A 24,915-nucleotide genomic window follows, 5' to 3' on the forward strand; every position below is an offset into this window, starting at 1 on the left:
CACTTTGTCCCAGCTTACCCTTCCCGCTCGCCATGTCCCCAATTCCATTCTCTAGTAGGTCTGCGTCTTTATTCCCGTCTTGCCCCTAGGTTCTTCATGACCTTTTTTTTGTTTTAGATTCCATATATGTGTGTTAGCATATGGTATTTGTTTCCTCTTTCTGACTTACTTCACTCTATAAGACAGACTCTAGGTCCATCCATCTCACTACAAATAACTCAATTTCATTTATTTTTTATGGCTGAGTAATATTCCATTGTATATATGTGCCACATCTTTATCCATTCATCTGTTGATGGACACTTGCTTCCATGTCCTAGCTATTGTAAATAGAGCTGCAATGAACATTGTGGTACATGACTATTTTTGAATTATGTTTTCCTCAGGGTATATGCCCAGTAGTGGGATTGCTGGGTTGTATGGTAGTTCTACTTTTAGTTTTTTAAGGAACCTCCATACTGTTCTCCATAGTGGCTGTATCAATTTACATTCCCACCAACACTGCAAGAGGGTTCCCTTTTCTCCACACCCTTTCCAGCATTTATTGTTTCTAGATTTTTTGATGACGGCCATTCTGACCTGTGTGAAATGATATCTCATTGTAGTTTCGATTTGCATTTCTCTAATGATTAATGATGTTGAGCATTCTTTCATGTGTTTGTTGGCGATCTGTATATCTTCTTTGGAGAAATGTCTATTTAGGTCTTCTGCCCATTTTTGAATTGGGTTGTTTGTTTTTTTGATACTGAGCTGCATGAGCTGCTTGTAAATTTGGAGATTAATCCTTTGTCAGTTGCTTCATTTGCAAATATTTTCTCCCATTCTGAGGGTTGTCTTTTAGTCTTGTTTATGGTTTCCTTTGCTGTGCAGAAGCTTTTAAGTTTCATTAGGTCCCATTTGTTTATTTTTGTTTTTATTTCCATTTCTCTAGGAGGTGGGTCAAAAAGGATCTTGCTGTGATTTATGTCATAGAGTGTTTGCCTATGTTTTCCTGATAGTATCTGGCCTTACATTTAGGTCTTTAATCCATTTTGAGTTTATTTTTGTGTATGGTGTTAGGGAGTGTTCTAATTTCATTCTTTTACATGTAGCTCTCCAGTTTTCCCAGGACCATTTATTGAAGAGGCTGTCGTTTACCACTGTATATTCTTGCCTTCTTTATCAAAAATAAGGTGAACATAGGTGCGTGGGTTTATCTCTGGTGTTTCTATCCTGTTCCATTGATCTGTATTTCTTTTTGTGCCAGTACCATACTGTCTTGATTACTGTAGCTTTGTAGTATAGTCTGAAGTCAGGGAGCCTGATTCCTCCAGCTCCGTTTTTCTTTCTCAAGATCGCTTTGGCTGTTCAGGGTCATTTGTGTTTCCATACAAATTGTGAAATTTTCTGTTCTTGTTGTGAAAAATGCGATTGGTAGTTTGATAGGGATTGTATTGAATCTGTAGATTGCTTTGGGTAGTATAGTCATTTTCACAATGTTGATTCTTCCAATCCAAGAACATGGTATAACTCTCCATCTATTTGTATCATCTTTAATTTCTTTCATCAGTGTGTTATAATTTCCTGCATACAGGTCTTTTGTCTCCTTAGGTAGGTTTATTCCTAGGTTTTTATTCTTTGTGTTGCAATGGTAAATGGAAGTGTTTTCTTAATTTCACTTTCAGATTTTTCATCATTAGTGTATAGGAATGCCAGAGATTTCTGTGCATTAATTTTTTATCCTGCTACTTTACCAAATTCATTGATTAGCTCTAGTAGTTTTCTGGTAGCATCTTTAGGATTCTCTATGTATAGTTTCATGTCATCTGCAAACAGTGACTGCTTTACTTCTTCTTTTCCAATTTGGATTCCTTTTATTTCTTTTCCTTCTCTGATTGCTGTGGCTAAAACTTCCAAAACTATGTTGAATAATAGTGGTGAGAGTGGGTAACCTTGTCTTGTTCCTGATCCTAGTGGAAATGGTTTCAGTTTTTCACCATTGAGGATGATGTTGGCTGTGGGTTTGTCATATATGGCCTTTATTATGTTGAGGTAAGTTCCCTTTATGCCTACTTTCTGGAGGGTTTTTATCATAAATGGGTGTTGAATTTTGTCAAAAGCTTTTTCTGCATCTATTGAGATGATCATATGTTTTTCCCCTTCTATTTGTTTATATGGTGTATCACGTTGATCGATTTGCATATACTGAAGAATCCTTACATTCCTGGGATAAACCCCACTTGATCATGGTGTATGATCCTTTTAATGTGCTCTTGGATTCTCTTTGCTAGTATTTTATTGAGGATTTTTGCATCAGCGATATTGGCTTGTAGTTTTCTTTCTTTGTGAGATATTTTTCTGGTTTTGGTATCAGGGTGATGGTGGCCTTGTACAATGAGTTTGGGTGTGTTTCTCCCTCTGCTATATTTTGGAAGAGTTTGAAAAGTATAGGTGTTAACTCTTCTCTAAATGTTTGATAGAATTCACCCGTGAAGCCATCTGGTCCTGGGCTTTTGTTTGTTGGAAGGTTTTTAATCAAAGTCTCAATTTCAGTGCTTGTGATTGATCTGTTTATATTTTCTGTTTCTTACTGGTTCTGTCTCAGAAGGTTATGCTTTTCTAAGAATTTGTCCATTTCTTCCAGGTTGTCCATTTTATTGGCATATAGTTGGTTGTAGCAATCTTTCATGATCCTTTGTATTTCTGCAGTGTCAGTTGTTACTTCTTTTTAATTTCTAATTCTATTTATTTGGGTCTTTCTTTTTTTCTTGATGAGTCTGGCTAATGGTTTATAAATCTTGTTTATCCTCTCAAGGAACCAGCTTTTAGTTTCATTGGTCTGTGCTATTGTTTCCTTCATTTCTTTTTCATTTATTTCTGATCTGATCTTTATGGTTTCTTTTCTTTGGCTAACTTTGGATTTTTTGTTCTTCTTTCTCTAATTGCTTTAGGTGTTAGTTTAGGTTGTTTATTTGAGGTGTTTCTTGTTTCTTGAGATAAGATTGTACTGCTATAAACTTCCCTCGTAGATCTGCTTTTGCTGCATCCCATAGGTTTTGGGTTGTCGTGTTTTCATTGTCATTTGCTTCTAGGTATTTTTTGATTTCCTCCTTAATTTTTTAAGTGATCTCTTGGTTATTTAGTAGTGTATTGTTTAGCCTCCACGTTTTTGTATTTTTTACAGAATTTTTCTTGTAATTGATATCCAGTCTCATAGCACCGTGGTTGGAAAAGATGCTTGATATGATTTCAATTTTTCTTAAATTTACAAGGCTTGATTTGTGTCCCAAGATATGATCTATCCTGGAGAATTACCACTTGAGAAGAAAGTGTATTCTGTTTTCTTGGATGGAATATCCTATAAATATCAATTAAGTCCATCTTGGTTAATGTATCATTTAAAGCTTGTGTTTCTTTACTTATTTTCATTTTGGATGATCTGTCCATGGGTGAAAGTGGGGTGTTAAACGTCCCCTGCTATGATTGTGTCACTGTCGATTTCCCCTTTTATGGCTGTTAGAATTTGCCTTATGTATTGAGGTGCTCCTATGTTGGGTGCATAAATATTTACAATTGTTGTATCTTCTTCTTGGATTGATCCCTTGATCATTACATAATGTCCTTCTTTGTCTCTTGTAATAGTCTTTATTTTGAAGTCTATTTTGTCTGATATGAGAATTGCTACTCCAGCTTTCTTTTGATTTCCATTTGCATGGAATATCTTTTTTTATCCCCTCACTTTCAGTCTGTATGTGTCCCTAGGTCTCAAGTGGGTCTCTTGTAGACAACATATATACGGGTCTTGTTTTTGTATCCATTCAGCCATCCTATATTTTTTGGTTGGAGCATTTAATCCATTTACATTTAAGGTAGTTATCAATCTGTATGTTCCTATTACCGTTTTCTTAATTGTTTTGGGTTTGTTATTGTAGGTCTTTTCCTTCTCTCATGTTTCCTGCCTAGAGAAGTTCCTTTAGCATTTGTTGTGAAGCTTGTTTGGTGGTGCTGAATTCTCTTAGCTTTTGCTTGTCTGTAAAGCTTTAATTTCTCCATCAAATCTGAATGAGATCCTTGCTGGATAGAGTAATCTTGGTTGTAGGTTTTTCCCCTTTATCACTCTAAATATGTCCTGCCACCCCCTTCTGGCTTGCAGAGTTTCTGCTGAAAGATCAGCTGTTAACCTTATGGGGATTCCCTTGTATGTTATTTGCTGTTTTTCCCTTGCTGATTTTAATTTTTTTTTTTTTGTATTTAATTTTTGATAGTTTGACTAATATGTGTCTTGATTGTTTCTCCTTGGATTTATCCTGTATGGGACTCTCTGTGCTTCCTGGACTTGATTAACTATTTACTTTCCCATATTAGGGAAGTTTTCAAGTATAATCTCTTCAAATATTTTCTCAGTCCCTTCCTTTTTCTCTTCTTCTGGGAGCCCTGTAATTCGAATATTGGTGCGTTTAATGTTGTCCCAGAGGTCTCTGAGACTGTTTTCAATTCTTTTCATTCTTTTTTCTTTATTTATAAAAATGTGCTCAACCTTGTTAATATCCATATAAATGGAACTTAAAACCATTAGGTGTAAATAATTTTATACCTAATAGAATGGCAAAATTTAAGATTTCTGATGTAACCAACTATTGAAGAGAATGTGTGTCAAAGGGAAATTTTATATATTGCTGAATGTAAATCGGTAGTACTACTTTGGGAAAAACAGTATACTTTATTGTGTAATTTAAACTACATATACAACATAACCTAGTAATTGCATTCTTAAGTTCTGGTGTATGCTAAGCAGTGGGTCTCATATTTCAGTGTACTTACAAATTACTTGGGAATCTTGTTAAAATGCAGATTCTGATTCAGTAGGTCTGGGACAGGGCCTGAAATTCTGCCACTGCACAATGTTCCCAGGTGAGGCTGACACTACATAGTCAGGACTTAGAGCACTGACTTTCAGACTTTTTGATTATGACTTCATTGTAGAAACTACATTTTAAATCCCTATTTGTTACATACATTTAGAGTTAAAAGATGTCTGAGACTCCATCTAGTTCAATCTCTCATTCCCAGCAAGAATAATTTCTTCAGCATTATGTACATAAATAGTTATTGTTAAGTCATTTGTCTTCTCTTTGACTAGTTCAAATGAAAGAACACTTACTATTTCCCTGGATTGTTAGTTCCATTGTCAGGTAGCTCTAAATGTTAGAAAGTTTCTTCCTCATTTTAAGCCAGTGTTTGTTCATGTAATTTCTAGACAGGATACAAATTTCTACCCTTTATTCCAGCAAAGAAAAACGTCTGTATTTTCTTTGCACAGTAGTCCTTCAAGGTAATTTAATTATTGTAAAATCATGATAGAAAGAAAAAGACAACAATCAACTGTCTTCTAGATAGTATTTCTAGTTTGGTTCTTGAATTGTCTCTAAGAGATCTTGAATCATCTAATCTTCTATTTAGCACATTTACTAATATATCACAAGCAAATGCATTTTGATTTTTTTGTGTTATAGGACACAAATATCTATTTGGCTGGCACTGAAGAAGGTCATATTCACAAATGTTCTTGTTCATATAATGAGCAATATCTAGCTACCTACAGAGGACACAAGGTTAGTTTAATTATAGTAGGTATGGAAAATTTTATCTTGCAATATTTCTGAAAAAAATAGTATCATTAGTCACAGCATTTTTTTATGCAATAATTTACAACTTCAGAGTTAAAAATACCAGCTTGAATTAAGTGCTTTCTTATACAGAAAACACCAATAACATGAGGGTCATTTAATTTGGCTTCTAGGTATCCTTGATTTCTTCTTGCCAGTTGCAGAAGCCACAATTTTTATTTGTTTCTAAGCGACTTTGCTTATGTTGACATGCTGATCCCAGAGTGAAATTGTCTCTGGCATATACCTATTCTCTACATTTTTTATGATTGTTCCAACTATGCTTTCTTCATTTTCTCCCTTATTTCTATTTATTTTCCTTAACATTCCTTATATTTTTAAAAGTAGTATAATATGTATTAATATTTAGTGAGTATTGTAGCAACTATATTTTTATGTTTCTGAATGGCATAATTTAAGGAAGAGATTCAATTTATGGCCTTATTTTCAGCTAAAATAATACCCACACAATAATTACATGGTGTATAAGGTTTTAGAAATCTGAGCATTTTTAATTTGTTGGTCAAGTTTAAAGTATAAGAGGTTAAATCCTACTTACCTATGTATTTTAATTTATTTTTCTAATTCCAGGGTCCAGTGTATAAAATAGCATGGAATCCATTTTGTCATGATGTATTCTTAAGCTGTTCTGCAGATTGGGGCATTATTATATGGCAACATGAGAATCTTAAGCCATTTTTGAGTTTTTATCCAACTACTTATGTTGTTTATGATGTTGCTTGGTCTCCAAAATCATCCTATATATTTGCAGCTGCAAACGAGAGCAGAGTGGAGGTTTGGGACCTTCACTTCAGCACGTAAGTGTTAATATTTTTCTTGGAGTTATTTCTAATAGAAGCAGTTCAATCTAAATGATACCTGATAGTACTGACATTGGTTAGAGAGAACTGTAGTTACTTTAAGACAAGTAATAGTTTACACTGTGAGAGTCCTTTGTGAATAAAGAGATATGCCAGGATAATAAATATAGTTTTGAACTTGCAAAGTATTATTTTATTTAAGAAAGACAAGGAATGTAGTATAAAATTATGACATGGGGAAAAAGTTTGCAAAACATTCACGTGGAAAGAAGGTGTTTTAACTTTTCAATATCTATGTTTGCTTAATTCTTGTCAGCTGTTCACTACTGTTTCAAATATTCTGAATTAATAACTGTACCAACAAAATTCATCCCTAGTGTTTCCACAGAAGACATTAAAATATGAACAAATTATTTTTTCCTTTTCTTCAACCAAAATAGTCTTTCTTAGTCCTTTTTGTGCAAAAATATTACAAGAGCAATTTAAATGGAAACACTGAAATAACATGCCAACATTTCAGAGCACATTTAAAACACCCAGATAATTCTTGAAATTACCATATTCTAAAATAGAATAATATATTAATGTTAATTACTTATACCATATGTCATTTAAAAATATTTGAATGAAAAATATTTGAATGAAAATAGATTACCTTACTCCATCTCCATAAACTTTTTGTTTTTGCGGTACGCGGGCCTCTCACTGTTGTGGCCTCTCCCGTTGCGGAGCACAGGCTCCAGACGCACAGGTTCAGTGGCCATGGCTCACGGACCCAGCCGCTCCGCGGCATGTGGGATCTTCCCAGAACCGGGGCACGAACCCGTGTCCCCTGCATCAGCAGGCGGACCCTCAACCACTGCGCCACCAGGGAAGTCCTCTCCATAAACTTTTACAGGCTGATATAGGATATCATAACTAGCTTGAATTCTTTGTCATTGCCTGGTTTATGGAAGAATGCAGAGAGGCACTGTTCTAATTGTGTCTAATTAACTAAAGACTTTCTATAATAAGATAAAGAAAGGGAGCAAAATAAGTATTTTTTATAATATTTGCTTACTCTCTTACCTTGCTTTAAAACATATTTGAAGGGGCATGCATTTAATTAAAATTTCTTATTTTAAGTGTTACACCAAAGTTATGAGAGTGCCATCTAGGCCATCTATCCTTTTTAATATGAAAGTTTATACAATGCTGGAATAAAGTGTTTAATGGTTCTGTAATACTTATTCAATCAATATTTCAATATTGGAAAATATTATAGATCTTTAGGCAAGTTATTAGCAGATGAAGCATGGAAATGCATTCTTGTTTAAAATAAATGACATAAAATTCAATGGGTTTATTATTAATTGCAAATTTTTTCCTAGAGATTAATAATTTAGTAACTGGAAATTTTCATCATGGCTTGTTCTATAAAACAGTTTGACCCCAAAATCAAGGATTACAACACAAAGCAATTTATTTTTGAGTATGAGATGACTAAGGTAGAAAATGGCTACTTAAATGATCCTACCTCTGATTTTATTTTTTCTAGTAAAATTGTAGTTCCCAGGGCAACATTTCTTCAGAAGTATGCAAGTGACTGCTGCTTTTATTTTATAAGGGTGTCAATGGATTACTTTGGATAACCAAGAGTAGGAAAGGTTCTTGTTCAGAGAACGTTTGAACAAGGTTTTCGATCTTGTTCAGATTCATTTATTTTTTAATTTAATTTTTAATTTTTTTAAATAAATTTATTTTATTTTATTTTTGGCTGCGTTGGGTCTTCATTGCTGCCTGCGAGCTTTCTTTAGTTGCGGTGAGCGGGGGCTACTCTTCATTGTGATGTATGGGCTTCTTATTGCCATGGCTTCTCTTCTTGCAGAGCACGGGCTCTAGGCATGTGGGCTCAGTAGTTGTGGCACACAGGCTCAGTAGTTGTGGCGCACAGGCTTAGTTGCTCCACAGGGATGTGGGATCTTCCCGGACCAGGGCTTGTACCCATGTCCCCTGCATAGGCAGGCGGATTCTAAACCACTGCGCCACCAGGGAAGCCCGAGATTCATTTATGTTCCAGGGAGGGGTTCATTTGGATCAAAACATCCTTCTGTTAGGAGACATTTATTATTTAAGGAGTTGTATTAGGGATCTTCAGAGAAACTAAACCAATAAAGAGAGAGAGATAGATTTAAAAATATTGGTTCACATGATTGTGGGACCTGGCAAGTCCCACATGACAGGCTGGCAACCTGGAATTTCCATCAGAGGAGTCCATGTTGCAGTATTGAGTACAAAGGCATGACAGGCTGGCAACCTGGAATTTCCATCAGAGGAGTCCATGTTGCAGTATTGAGTACAAAGGCAGTCTGGAGGCAGAATTTTATTCTACTTCAGGGACATCAGTCTTTTCTTTTAAGGCTTTCAATAGATTGGATGCGGCCAACTCACTTTACGGAGGGTAATCTGCTTTATTCAAATTCTACTGATTTAAGTTAATCATATCTAAAAAAAAAAAAAAAAAAAGATACTTCACAGCAACGTGTAGACTGGTGTTTGACCAAACACTGGATACCACAGCCTAGCCAAGTTAATGCATAAAATTACTTATCATGGGAGTTTAAATTATGAGTTCACATCTTAATTGTGAACTGCTTTAATTTATTTCGTTGAAATTAGTTTATTGAAAAAATGAAAGTTTTGATTGAATAAAGAGTCAGAAGCAGTTTTTTTGCTTTTGGAAACACATAAAGAAGCTTTTGGTTTTTGTTACATGAAATCACAAATATCTCAGATTTCTCTTAGTCCATATCTAAAAAGAACATATTAACAACAACTAAATTTACAAATAAAATATTTCATTACAGTTTGGACCCTCTGATTGTGAATGTTGCTAACCCTGGAATCAAGTTCACAACTGTTCTCTTCACTAAGCAAACAGATTGCCTTCTGGTGGGAGACAGTGATGGACAAGTCGCTGTGTATGAATTAAGAAATATGCCCCCTGCTTTGGACTCTAACCGAGTAAGACTCAAAAGTCAAAATTTATGTCATTCTATGATTTTATTCAGTTGTAATTTTGTGGCATGGAAGAGATTTACATTTCTTAAACGTATGTTAAGTGTGGTGCAATGGAAAGAATGTAAGTCCCAAGAGTTGCTACCTACTAGGCGTGGCCCCTACTAGGCTTATTTTCTTTGAGTCTCACGTTCTCTATCTGTAAAATTAAATAATGTTGTTGGGCAGAATAATTATAAATATTATATGAAAGAACTTAAAATTGTCCCTAGTATATGGTTGGGACTGCTTACTGCAAATATTCAAAGACTTTTACAAAAAATATTTTTAGATATTATCCAGTGTTCCTGAAATTGGCATTTGTTTCTGTTGGTTTAGCATTATCCTCTTCCCTTACTCTGATTTTCAAATATCAAAACTTTGTTGTAAAACTTTGACAAGCAAATCCGTATTACTAGATGCCCATTATTTTAAGAATTATTTATGTAATTATATATTTACTTATTTATTGTTTTAAAAAAATTTTAAATTGAAGTATAGTTGATTTACAATGTTATATTAGTTTCAGGTGTACAACATAGTGATTTGATATTTTTATAGAGTATACTTAAAGTTATTATAAAATATTGGGTATATATCCTGTGTTGTACATTATATCCTTGTATCTTATTTATTTTATACCTGGTAATTTGTACCTCTTAACCCCCTTCTCTTATCTGCTCCTTTCCCCTCCCCTCTCCCCACTGGTAACCACTGATTTGTTCTCTGTATCTATGAGTCTTGTTTCTGTTTTGCTACATTCATTCGTTTTATTTTTTAGATTCCACATATATGTGAAAACATATAGTGTTTATTTTTCTCTGACTTACTTCACTAAGCATAATGCCCTCCAGGTCCATCCATGTTGTTGCAAATGGCAAAATTTTATTTTTTTATGGCTGAGTAATATTCCATTGTATATATACCATATAGATGCCCATTATTTTCAAGACAGCTTTTCAATTTTTTCTGTTTATGTTTACATTTCTATTTTAAGGAGTAATCTGGTAATTATTATCATGAATATATCAACATGTTAAAAATATTAAAAATATGTACAAATCAATAAGAAAAAACATTAAGACTCCAATAGAAGCATGAGTAATGGTCAGGAACAGTTCATTCACAAAAAATGGCTAGTAAATATATTTAAAAATTTAACCTCACTAATAAAAAATTGTTAAATTAAAATGTGATACCATTCTCATATATCAAATTAACAAAGTTATTTTAAATTGGACTACTTATTCCTGGCAAAAATTTGATAAGATAGGTCCTCTCCTATACTGATGGTTGAAATAGAAATTGGTATAACTTCTTTGGAAGCAATTTGGCAATCTGAACCAGAATTGTCCACTTTTGAGACTCTGTCCTACAGAAATATTCATAAAGGCAATCAAAGAAATTAGTTATAGCATATTTTGTGATGGGATGAGGAAAAAAGAAAATGAAAGAAAATGAAAGAAAATTTCTCAAAAGAGAAAAAGAAAAAGGAAACAATCTAAATATCGAACCAGAGGGAAATATGACCAGGAAAGTCAGATGTGCTGATTAGATTTGGGGCACATGTCAGAGGTGCAGTTCTACCCCAACCATATGGACTATAAATGTTAAACAAACAAACAAGCAAGCAAACAAACAGAGAATACCTACCTACATACATACTAGCTTGCTTGGGACTTTGTACTTGTCATTCCCTCTCCCTAAAATCCACACAGTTTGTTCCTCTACCCACTGCAAGTCTTTGCTGAAATGTCACTTTCTTAGTGAAGTCTTCACTGGCCACCTTATTTAAAATTGCAACCTCTACTCTTGCCCACACTCCCTATTCAATACTCTTCCATAACTTATTTTTCGCAGTAACACTTACTTGGTATATACCATATTCTTTATTGATTTATTTTGTTAATTGCTAGTCTTCCACAGCTAGATTATAAGTGCCACGTAAACAGTGAATTTTATCTCTTTTGCTCTGGGCTATATCCCTGTGACCTAGTACAGTGTCTGGCTTGTAGTAGTTAGTCAATAAATGTTTTTGAATAAATATGCATTGAAAAACTAGAGAAAAATTCAACATATTAGAAGTATTATTTTTTAGGGGTAGGATCATGAATGAATTTTAGTCTTTTACTTATCCATTTTACAAATCATTACACTACATAAAGTAATTTTAAAAATACATTGGTCTCCTTACATAACAATTTTAGTCTGCTCTGAGATGTGCACCCCTAATGGCTTATTTTTTCCATATAAAACATTTTAATATTTTCAATTTCTCACACATTCATTGAATGCAAGATATTTTAAGAGGATGGAGATGTTTGTGCCCACAGTGGAACTTGTTTAAGATACACAGCTCAACAACCAAAAGAAATTAAAAGAGAATTCTATTCTTTATTTAAGCCTCTCAAAGAAACATTAAAATAGATCCAAATATGTAGTTCATAGTACTCCTTTTTCTTCTTCTGTCCATATCTCTCAAACCCTAAATATATCTTCAAGGCCTAAATCCATCCCTTTTTGTCTCTGTAATTCTTTCAGTTCTATCCCAGAAGAGCTCTAAGAACTTGTGCACAAGCTCTGAACTTGGGGCAGTGGGCAGGGAGACTTGAATTGTTTCAAAATTTTTCTTAGTATGTGTTGGTGTACTGGTAGAAGGGAATCTATAAGCATTAGCATGTTGATTCTTTTCATCACATATATTTTTCTGCAGGACCTATCAAGTACTACAACAGTTTATCAATATAAATTATAATATTTTGTATACATGTCTTTCTTACTAGTTTGAGCTGCTTGAAAATTGTATGTTCAAGTATCTAGCATAGCGCTAGCACATAATAGGCATTCAGCAAATGTTGAACAGATGTGTGAATGAACAAACCTATAAACAAAAAGAATATAGTTTCTAAGAAAGAAGCAACATATGCTTAAGAAACATAATCGAGTCATAAAGAACAAAATAAACAAACTCCTATAGGAGCCCAGAGCAGGACAACAGTTGACTTTTGAAAGGAGAATAGGAAGAAGAAAAGGAAAAAATAAGAATGTTTTGGGGAAGGCTTTCGCACAGGAGATTAAATTTCAACTGTGTTTTGGAGGACTAGGATTTTCTCTTGTAGACAAGAGAGTAGAATTGTTATTCCAGACTGAGTGAAAGGTTTAAGCAAAGATATGGAATTGAAAAGGTCCATGGCACTTTTCATGTGGAAATGGTGAGTAGATTTTTTTGACTGGTAAAGAGATTGCTTGAGATAAAAGCAAGAAAAGGGCCAGTTGGGCCATCTGGGACCAGAAAATGTATGACAGCCATGATGAGGAATTTGAACTTTATTCTATAGATTATGGAAACCCATTTAAGGTTTACAATTCTAGAAGTGACATGGGGGGAAACATTAGATCCCCATCTCACATTTTGTACAATGGTGAACTCCAAATGGATTGAAGACTGTGAAAAGTAAACGAACTCCTAGAAGAAAATGTAGAATAATACATTTAAGGTCAAGGATAGATTTTTTTTTAAAAAATGACCACCCCAAATCCCCTAATTTTTTCAATTTTTTTCCTTTTCTTTATTTGTAAAATGGGTATAATATTGGTACCAGAATCAAAGGTTGTTAGAAAGATTGAGGGCTTCCCTGGTGGCGCAGTGGTTGAGTCCGCCTGCCGATGCAGGGGACGCGGGTTCGTGCCCCGGTCCGGGAGGATCCCACGTGCCGTGGAGCGGCTGGGCCCATGAGCCATGGCCACTGAGCTTGTGCGTCTGGAGCCTGTGCTCCGCAATGGGAGAGGCCACAACAGTGAGAGGCCTGCGTACCGCAAAAAAAAAAAAAAGATTGAGTGAATATGTGCAAAGTGGTTAGAACTGTTGCTGGCACATAGTAAGCTCTCAATAAATCTCAATTATTCTTTGTATGATTATTATGTCAAAATTAACATTTTCTGTTCAGGATTCCATATGCCAAGTTAAATGAAACAGATTGGAAGAAGAAATTTCCAAGATATATAAAAGACATTTAATATCCAAAATGTATAAAGAACTCCTACAAAACAATAAGAACTCAATTTTTTAAATAGGCAAGGTATAAAATATTAACTCAGAGTAGAGGAAACTAGATTATCAAATAAACTTGTGAAGCAATATTCATTCTCACTAATAATGAGGGGATGTGCAATTAAAGTTATACAAGATACCAGTTCATATTGATCAGATTTACAAAAATTAAAATATTAGCCAATATCAAGTATTAGCAGAGTTGTAGGAAACTAGGAATTCTTTTTCTTTTTTTTTTTTTCCTGGTACACGGGCCTCTCACTGCTGTGGCCTCTCCCGTTGCAGAGCACAGGCTCCGGAGCGTGGGCCCAGCCGCTCCACGGCACGTGGGCTCTTCCCGGACCGGGGCACGAACCCGTGTCCCCTGCATTGGCAGGCGGACTCTCAACCACTGCGCCGCCAGGGAAGCCCAGGAATTGTTATGCAAGGGTCATGGGAATATGTCGAGATTCTCTTGCACATGTGTACCAGGAGACATGTATAAGGTAGCAATGTGAGTTTTTTTTTAATGTTTCTTTTAGACATAGAGAAGATTACTCAGTGTAGATTCATTTCAAATATTCACATTCAAATATGTTACAAAATTTAAAAAAAACTTTAGGTCACCTTAAGCTCTTACATTTAGATTATATATTTTATTATTCTAAGTCTAGGAAACTTTAATACCTACTTTTAAGTGAGTTTTTGTAACAATTAAATTTCTTTAAATTCTTTAAATTACATTTATGGATTTAATATATTGGATTTTTAAGTACTTCAATTGTCTTAGGGCCAACAAATCTCAGATACTTAAGGAATTTTTATTAATTTAATATATTTAAAATATTGAATATACTGAATCTTAAACTTTCCTAAATGTTTCAATGCTCTTTACAAATTAATAATATTTAAATCTATGATTACAAGTCTAAATCAGTTATCTAATCACACATTAAAATTAGAATCACAAATTTATTTGTTAGACAATCAAATATGACAAATTCTTTTATATGTAATGAATATTTAAAATTCCAAATATGTACAAATTCCTTAATACAAAAGTATTAAAATTACCTGTTTGATTTGCTACATTATTTCTATACACAACTTTTATTCTTCTCAGGCTAAAAATATGTTTCCCCAATAAAGAAACAAGTGAAACATTCCAGGTAGCTTTGGAGATTATTTTCTCAACTGGCTGAGATGCATATTGACGGTAGATGTTTAAGGGCATTTTCCAGACTACCTTGGCTGCCAGGCTGAGCCCTATTTTACAGTTGATTTGTCAATGCCCTCCATATGGAATCGTCTCAAAGCCCGTGTCTCCTCAAGTCTAATTATATATTACCAGCATATTCCATCTTCTCATGGAAGTCTGCAACCCTGAATGTGTTGCTGCATTACTTGATTCATTTCAGTTCATTTATTGACTGTGTCATTAATTCTAAATTACTACAGTTTTCCTATCTGGTAGGACTATAATTGTTCTTGATGTTTAAATGACATCTGTTTGGATTCTGTATATCTCCCAGGGCTTTGTTTAATTTGTTGGTAGTGGTCTGAAAGACATGCAAATGAGAAAAGAATGTTCATAACAGCTTTGTTTCTACATTGATAAATTGGAAGCAATCTAAATGATCATCAGTGGGAGACTGGATAAATAAAATATGGCATAATTACATGAGTGATTACAATACAGAAGTTTACATGATATATATTTCAATGTGTCAATATGACAAATTTTGAATAAACCTTAAAAAACACAGTGTTGAGTGACAAAAGCAAATTGCAGGAAGGTAAATACAATATGTTATGATTTATGTAATATTATTTAAACACAAAAATCAAAATTATGTCCTTTACTGGCTCTATTTATAGTTAGTAAAAGAAAAGAATATAGACTGGAATGTGAAAGAAAAATGTTTCATTTTTGTTTTGATTTGAATCAGAGACATCTTTTATTTTGAGCAGTATGCTCTGTAAGCAGAAGGCTAAGCTCAGAGAGTCTGAATGTTTTCGACAAACGTGTGTGTGTGTGTGCATGTGTGTTAATGATTTCAGTGCTGCTGAGCAAAATTTTCTTTTAACAAATATATTCCATACATTAGTAAATAAATACAATTTCCTAATACAAATAAGTTTTTCATTCTTTTTGGCCATTATATTTTAAAGGTTCAGGGTTATATTTCTGAGAGATTAAACAAAAAATTATTAATCAGGTTTTTAACCACAAGCTTAACTGATACGCTTCCTCCTTAGCTTTTCAGAGAAGAATTATAATCATAAAAGTAATTTAAAGTCTCAAAGTAATTAATGTCAAACCATTATTTCCCATCAAGATGTCTTACCGAGTAACATTATGACCTACAATTTCTTCATTAATTTTAACCAAGAGTTAATCAAAATTTTGGAAGTCATATGATTTCACTATATAGGAAAGATGTACATCAAATTTATGATAAAGGCTGCCTCTGGGAAGTGAAAGATGAGGGAAGAATAGGATTGGGGAAGGGTACAAAGAGAATTTCATCAGTAAAATTTTATTTCTTTTATTAGAAAATATTCAAGGCAAAGATGATGTTTGTTGATTTGGGGTAAATATGTGTTTCACAAAGGCAAAGTACCAGACAGCCCACGCATAAAGTGTACTGGAGCAGGGTTCACTGAGGGAAACCCACGGAGAAGGGATCAATAGCAATTTTAGGACCACAACACCCACTCATATTCTCATTGCCCATCACTTTCTGTGGCCTTGCACAGCAGGAGAAGGACTTTGATCCTTGGGCTGTGGAGGAGGTTTTAAGTGACATAATTTCTGAAACTCTGGACCCTCCCAATGTGATCAAGGGTCAGAGTATTATTGTGATAGGACATGGCAGAACATTGACTCTAGCCCTATCCTACTGACTCAGGGCTCATGGTTAGGGGTAACATCAGCCTGATGCCTGACATGAACAGGCAGTTGGGGTCCAAGCCTTGCAGTTATAACTTTGTGATGTAGCTAGCTGTTGACAGGATTTACCACCACATTAGCATTTATTGTTTGTTGAAGCACCAACTCCTCTCCTGGTGTGATGGGGTTTGGTTGATGGGGGCCTAAGTCTTGCATCGAACAGAATTATGGCTTAAGCACTTGGCAGAAGCTAATTTCAGTGGCACAAACCAACTCCTTTTCTGGAGGCAGCCTGTAGAGAATCACTCCTAAATACTATATCTACTCTTATGTTTCAGTATACAAATGTTTGCCATCTTTTCCTCTGTACTTTTGAGTGTACATTTTTTCCCAAATTAAAGGGAAAACAAAAAGATAAGTGAAATTGTCAAAAATATAAACACACACACACACGTGTGTGTGTGTGTGTGTGTGTGTGTGTATACACACATTAATGTTGAGAGATACTGAAGACAGAAAAAATAGACTGTTCATTTAATAAATATTTACTGAGTATACACTATAAGACAGGGTCTGTTTTAGGCACTAAGAATACAGCTGTGAACAAACTACAGTAATGATCTACTACGTTTGCCCAAGTGACAGACTGAACTAGATTTAGGTGGGTTTGAGAAGCAACTTAGCAACTGATTTGATGTGTCACAGCTTAAAGGATGGGGAAGTACCAAAGAGTATAGTATAGGTTAAAAGGCAGGAACTGACTTATGTATTATCTAAGGTGTTTATAACTCTTTAGAGTTTATAAAACACTTTCACCTACATTAGCTCATTCACCTCTTACAACAGCTTTTGGAAGTGGATGTTAATATTTCCATTATGCATTCAAAGAAACTAAGATTCCCAGATATCAGTGATTTCCTCAAGATCACCTATATGTGATAGAGAAGACTCTGGTCTTCTGCTTCCAATTCCCATCTTTTCACTATGTCTTTCTTGAAAACTCACCTCCCATCTTTGGTTTCATTTACCCTTTTAGTACAAAGATCATTATTATTAAATGAAATACAAAATCCACCTAGAAATTCAGACATTTTACTCTCTCTAAATCAAACACTACAGATCAACAAAGAGCTTAAGATAGCATCAAGACTAAAAGTTATTTTACAGATGAGAAAACAGATTTAGGCATTAAAGCTAAACAGGAGCTGCCAAAATTGTCCCTTTACTGAATCCTTATAAAATTGTTTTTCAAACTTCGTTAAGAGAATCTCTCATAGGAAAGAGCAGGTTCATACTAGGAAGTAAATGTTATTATTTAAACTTACCTTGGTTTGTTTCATTTTACAATCTTGTTGGATGCCTTTTATATGTGTATCACTAGCTTATAAATTTTAAATGGCATTTTAAAGAGTACTTTACCTCTTAATTTGTGTTTTATTGCATTGTAATTGTGTGACTTTTTTTTTTCTTTTCAGGGAGATATAATAGATACTTTGCTTGGGCCCAAGTCAAATCAAAGCATAATTCATCATCAGTAGTATCTTTTTTGTTGTTGTTTAAAGGAACAGTGTTTAATATCCAATAGTCTGGTTTGTATGCAGTGAGCTGGGATTTTGATTATTGAACACAATATTTGATGTATAACTTCCATCTAAATTTAATATAAACTTAATGAACTTTTACTTCAGAAAATGTGATTAGTTTGTGATTTAAGCTAATTGTAAGAGTTTTACTGGGTTTTTCTTAATTTTTAAAAATTTATTTCTATTCTTTTTCTTAGTCATAGTCCAAGTACATATATGTACTTATAAAATATCCAGATAAGTTAGAAATTGTTATACCTTTAGAAGCAAAGCTTGGAAAGTATTAGAATTATTTAAACCAGAATCTTTATTAAGACAAAGTTCCATACACTTTTAAATCTTCTGCTTTCTGAGCTGTGTTTTCCAGGGTTTATGAATTTTGCAGGTGTTAGTATTGTGAGAATACTGGATTTTCATACCCAATTTTAAATAAGAATTTTATACTCTTAGATCTGAGAGCTGAAACTATAGAATATTGTTAGACTATTTGACAAACAAAAGACATGACAATAAATGTCAGAATTGCATTGTTTGGCCAGCAGGCATCATACACTCAATTCAGAGAGAATTAGTCTGGGGCACATCAGGGCATCCTCCTCTGCATCCTTCAGAATCTGCTCTGGGTTTTAAGCCCAGACTTAAGTGGGCCCAGAGATAAAACAGAAGTCCCTGGTCTGTAGTTTGCATCAGGATGTTATTTTGTGAAGGGTTCTAGAGCAAGCTTGTGGAAATTGGAGGAGTGGGAGGCAGCAACTCCTCCAAATATAGATTGCTAACTGTCTGTTCCATGCTGTTTGTCTTAAAAAGTCCTGCAGTTTGTTAACTGAGACCATAGGACAGTATAGCCTGTTCTATAAAGCATTCTAAGTGGAGAGGAGAGGATAAGGCACTTGAAACTGACTAAACTGTCTGAAAAATAATATTAAAAGTGAGAATGGAATCAGAGCAGCAGTGGGAATTATCAGTGTCCATTTCTTTGGAGCCATCCTTTAAACAAAAGCAAGGCAATTTTTAGGTGGACTGAAAGCTAAGTTCAGGTTATAAGGATTATAAATTTTCTGCTCGTGTAAATCATTAACTCTGTCTTTTAAAAAGATTTGGACTTTGCATAATACTTTGTATAACAAAATAAAACTTAATTGAAAAAAATGTGTCTTTTTATTATATATTTTTGATCTTAAAAAATTTTCACATGTTCTATTCTCATTGCTCATCAGGCCTAAATGAAAAATAAAGCTATTTTATTCTTCTTGGATCCTGGGCAACTTGATCCTGAACTGAACCTATTCCATTGTATGGAATCATACGATATGTAGCCTTTTCAGATTGGCTTCTTTCATTTAGTAATATGAATTTAAGGTTATTCCATGTCCGCTAATGGCTTTATAGCTCATTCCTTTTTAGTGTTGAATAATATTCCATTGTCTGGATGTACCACAGTTTGTCATTCACCTACTGAAGGACATTTTGGTTGAGTCCAAATTTTGGCAATTATGAATAAAGTTGCTATAAGCATCTTTGTACAGGTTTTTATGTGGAATAAGTTTTCAACTCCTTTGAGAAAATACCAAGGAGTGCAATTGCTGGATTGTATGGTAAGAGTATGTTTGGTTTTGTAAAAAAACAAAACAAAACCCTGAGCCATCTTCCAAAGTGGCTATACCATTTTTCATTCCCACCAGAAGTGTATGAGCATTCCTGTTGCTCTACATCCTCGCCAGCTTTGATATTATCAGTGTTCCAGATTTCAGCCATGCTAATAGGTGTGTAGTGGTACCTCATTATTGTTTTAATTTTCATTTCCTGATAACATATAGAGTTTACCATAAAATGTTAAGAATTGAATGAGAATTCTGTTCAGTTGTTAGCCATCTTGTTTTATCTTTAAACACACACACTCACACACACAAAATACCAATGGGCTGGTTAAGGGCCTAAGGAGGGAGTGGTGACTGGGCTAACTTTAGGCTCCTGTTTTGTGCTAGGTATGCATTTTTGCATTTGGTCATTCTCTGCCAGGCATCTCTCAGAGAGAAATTAAACTGTTGCCTGAGAGTAAATTGTTAGCTGCTCTTCCAACTTCTGTAGGGAAGGAAGATTGTATTCTCTAGTATATAGTTGTACATTGTATTTAGTGTGTTCATTTAGTTCACCTCTGTGTGGTTACATACAATAATAAATGAGAAGTAGAACATTTAGTATTTGCTGCTTTGTCTCAATAGGAGTCTCTCTAAAAATGTTGAATTGTACTGTGAATAATTGTTATCAAAGCGCTAGTAACAGTGTACCTGTTAAAGTTCTTTGCAGTTTGCAAAACATCTTCAAGTCCACTGTCGCATTATACCCTTACATTGATCCTATGAGACAGGTAGGGCAAGCAGTTGTATTATTATCATAATCTCTACTTTCCAGATGATATAATTAAGGCTTAAAGAGGTGATATATTTTGCCAAAGATCATAGAGCTGGTGACTGGTCGGACTTGAACTCAAACCCAAGGTTTTGAACAGTTCTTATACATTACCCACTATTGTGTTGTCAATGGTTCATGCCTATATAGTTTGCTGAGGTCTCATACACCAAAACATGAGTACATATTCTTCTATAATTAAGGTTTTACCTCTAAATCATAATGCTAGTAACTTAGTTTTACTCAGCTTTTTTCCTCTGCTATTAGACATTGCCATATGGACCCCTTCTGCTGGGAGTACTCTCCTCCTCTCTCCTCACTCCCCTTCAGTGTGTTAGCTCTTCACTCACCCTTCAGATCTCAGTTCATATCTCATCTTCTCAGAAGAGCCCCTTCTGAGCTCCCTCCTACAGGACCTCATCCAGCCAGGCTAAATTTGCTCCAAGCATCTTGAACATGAAGGGAAATGTGAAGTTTCTGCAGGGCTGGAGAGGAAGGGGAAATGAAGAAAAGAGAGAGGCCTGTGGATCCACAGAGCAGAGGGGACCCATGTCCTACTTCTGAAAAGCATTGTTCAGGAAGTAGTAAGACCTAGGAGGGACCATAGTCAACCTCAAAAAACCATTCTCCATGGAATGAGCAATGTGCAAAGAAGCACAGGAACTGAAAAAGCCAGGCAACTGAGGATGGTTAATGATCCAGCAAGAAGCAGCGCTTTGGTGATGGAAGGGCCTTGGCACAGAGTAAGATACTAGAATTATATCCTGGGAAATGGAAGAAAACCAACTCTGAGAGATACGGACATTAACTTTTTGTATGTGTGGTTTATTTCTGCCAGCTGACTGGAATGAAGACTTGGAGTTAAAAATTGAATTATAGAAAATCTATTTCTTGGATACCTAAGTTTCTGAGTTGACATTCATACCTGCTGTGCTAAATATTTCTGTGGTCATTTTCATAGTGTCTGCCTCCAGCCCTAGACTGTAAGCTCCTTGAGGGCAGGGACTATGTGTTTTGCTCACTATTGTATGTTCAACACCTAGAACAGCACCTCCACAGAGTAGTTATTACCACAAATATTTGTTGAGTAAATGAATTATCAAATTAATGTAAGTAATGTTGGCTCCATGCTTGTCCCATATTATAACATGATCTAATATTTTACATATGATTTCCTCAACATCCTAACAAAATGTCTTAACATCACAGAGGGTAAAAACATTTTAATGGTGGAAAACATATAAAGCATAAAATGAGCCTTGAAAGTTGCTAAATACAGGTCATAGCTCTTTTTGGTTCTACAACAGGATAAAATCCATTTTCCCCCTCAAGACAAAAGCTAAGAACAAATCTATGATCGCTTTCTTTAGGTGAGTATTACTGATGCTTTGTGAGATTGTATTCTCACTGACAATTTGGGGCACAATTTTCCTCCAGCGGAAAGCACTTAGCAAGATGCCTGGTATGAAGTAGTTGCTCAAAAATAGCAGTTCTCATTTTGATTATCCCAGACCACATCCCCACTTCTTGATCTGAGAACCTCTTTGCCCTTAGCAGCTGGCTGTGTCCTTGCCAAGGCCCTACTCCTCCTTCAGGAGATATAGACTGTGCTTATGACCTCATTTGTTCCTTTATACAACATCTGGGCTTCGTGTCTTGTTTGTTCAGGCCTTCAGAACCGTAGAACACTTACTAGGCTATTAGCCTTCATTTGCTTAGGTTGGCATACCTAGTTGGTGATAAAACTAAAAGGCTAACAGTTTACATGAAACTAATTCCTGGGTTAAGTAGAAAGCAGAACATGCCCATTAAGTCGGAACACCTAAAAACATGGTTATGAATCTTCTAAAATGAGCACTGCTTTTTTAAAAACTGATGAAACATTTATGTAGCATCCAGAGCAACTCATAAAAAATGTACTCTCACCATGTCTGTGATTTCTTTGGATAAGCCAGCTTTTAAAAATATGATGCCATTATACCAGGAAGAACAAAGCATCCCAGGACACTTTAGGGATCTTACATCACAACTTGCTGATAATAGTTTTAGTGAATTTTCTAAATTACACATAGTTTGATTATTTATTGTTTTAACAATTTCTAAAAGCCCCAAATAACAACAAACGCATAAAAAGAAAATAGCTTCTCTGTCCATACAAAATGAAACTTTAAATATTACTGTTTATGAGATTGTTAATAAAAACATTTTCAGCTGCTCATTTAATTCTTAATGATAGGGCATTTTAAAAATCACTAAAATGAATGGTAAGAAAATTTTATCCATAAAATTATGCAAAATTATCTAGATAAATGGTATTTCAATATTTGTTCTACAGATAATTGTAGAATAGAAATTAACTGGTTTTAAAGAGGGGAGGAAAAGGAGCTTTAGGTGAAGACAACAGTATGTGTAAAGGCCTAGAGAGAGAGAGAGAACATGAACCTTTCAAAAAACTCTGAGGTGTTTGGTATAGGTGGACCATTTAAAGTTTGAGGGTATCTAAGACCTTTGCAAATAGAGGCCAGCTCACGAAAGGTCTTACAGGCCATGTTAAGGGAATTTTGCTTTTTCTTGAGGAAAATAGGAAACAATTGAAGAGTCTTCAAAGTGGGTAATAATCACATGTTTTAGAAAGATCATTCTGGCAGCAGTGTGGAGAATGGATTGATGAAAGATATAGGGCCAAGCGAGAGGCCATTGCAGTAATCTAAATGAAAGTTGTGATCATGGCAGAGGTGATAGAGAGCAGTCGGTAGAATACAGGGAAATTTATCAATAGAAGGTAGAACTGATGAGACTTGGTGATTTAATGGATGTGTGTGTACAGGAGGATTCAGTCAGTGAAGAGTGAGTGAGCATGAGGAGCTGTGAATGACCCACAAGAATAGCTGAGTGAATGGTGGTGCCATTGATGAAAACACCCTCCAGAAGCAGTTAGTATGAGTATTAGCCAAGGATGAGCAGTACTAACTCTGTGTTAAAAAAATAATAAAAATAGGGCTTCCCTGGTGGCGCAGTGGTTGAGAGTCCCCCTGCCGATGCAGGGGACATGGGTTCGTGCCCCGGTCCGGGAACATCCCACATGCTGCAGAGCGGCTGGGCCCGTGAGCCATGGCCGCTGAGCCTGCATGTCCGGAGCCTGTGCTCCGCAACGGGAGAGGCCACAACAGTGAGAGGCCCGCGTACCGCAAAAAAAAAAAAAAAAAAAAAAAAAAAAGACATTCATAGTAGCGAGTAGTGACCCAAAATTACATTTTCTAATCCATTGCATAGGACATTGTTAATTTATTGAGTATATAATAAGCATCATATATTGTGTTTTACTTGTGTTAACTCATTCCATCTTCATGACAACATAAAATGCAGATTATTGTCTCCTCACAGAGGAGGAAACTAAACCTCAGAGAAGATATCCAGGTAGTAACCTGAGTTACAGACAAAATGAGGAGAAAAAGTTGCATTAACCTCCGAACATAGAGGATTAGGGCTCCAGTTAGAGGTATAAGCAACAAACTGTTGTTGGTCAAGAGATAGAAAGATTAATTTTCATTTTAGTTATCCTTGCTTGTTGGACCTTGAAGTGTGTGGAAAGAGTGATATTTGGGCATCTGAGTGGAGAGCCTTAAATACCAGGCTGTTTGGATTTTATTCTCCAGGTAATGCCGAGCCACTGAAAGTTTTTGAGGGCGGAGTAACAGAATTAGCCAATTATAGCAAGACTTAGAATTTCAAGTTCAAAAGAGTTTTTTTCTTTCTTTCTTTTTTAAAGAGTTCTCAAGTAATTCAATCCAACTCTCTCAATTCACAAATAGGGAAAACAAAGCCCCTAAATTTGAAGCTCTGCAGCTGGGGCTTTCATTACTGGCAATAGGTTTTTTCATCTGGATAACTGACATGGGTGATTAGCTTGCCTCCATCTGGTCACAGGCTGAGCTCAGATCTTGCGCAGATCTCTCGCCTGCATCCCAAATTAATAAGAGTCCTGATGAGGCCTAAGAGCTGGCTGAAGAAGGGACTATTTTGAGCCTTGGGAGATCCAGTAAGGGTGATGGCGGAGTTCAGAGATAACAGAGTGTATCTAACATCTAGGGTAGGGTCATTCCTTGGCTTAATGCTTCTCTCTTGGGTTTTGCAGAAGCCTAACCTGGCCCATAGTCACTGATGACAGCTTTACTGCAGTGCTATGTTAAAGCTGGCATTATCAAGGTGGGCAATATAAGTCTCCAAAGAAGGGAAGAAGTTGGGAATAAATGGCTGAATAATTGCTGATGTTGTGAGTGTGTTAGACTTGGTCATGCAGATGTCCCTCTGGAGTTGATAAATGACACAGATTCACCTGCAGTTTTGACCCATCAAAAGATAAGGTAGCTCTGTCTGATGTCAAAAACCATTCCTGAGCCTTTGGTGTCTTTCTTAGCAAATGGGCGCCCTACCTCCCAGCTGTGCAAGGCAGAAACCTAAATACCACTTTTGGGTGCTGTCTCCATTGCTCCTGATG

At 35.3% G+C, this 24,915-nt stretch overlaps 1 protein-coding gene across 1 annotated transcript in view; it reads left to right on the top strand.

The window, feature by feature from the left end:
- The window catches only part of DNAI4 (dynein axonemal intermediate chain 4), a 125,046-nt gene extending 107,001 nt beyond the window's left edge, over positions 1-18,045 (top strand). Inside the window, 4 exon segments of the mRNA XM_060142545.1 lie at positions 5,493-5,591; positions 6,237-6,463; positions 9,313-9,469; positions 17,901-18,045. Of these exon segments, the coding sequence (XP_059998528.1) occupies positions 5,493-5,591; positions 6,237-6,463; positions 9,313-9,469; positions 17,901-17,963 (546 nt within the window). The 3' untranslated portion in view covers positions 17,964-18,045.
- The last annotated feature ends 6,870 nt before the right edge of the window (positions 18,046-24,915 follow it).

Source organism: Lagenorhynchus albirostris, chromosome 2, assembly GCF_949774975.1.
Source record: "Lagenorhynchus albirostris chromosome 2, mLagAlb1.1, whole genome shotgun sequence".
In the NCBI taxonomy this organism is placed as follows: domain Eukaryota; kingdom Metazoa; phylum Chordata; class Mammalia; order Artiodactyla; family Delphinidae; genus Lagenorhynchus; species Lagenorhynchus albirostris.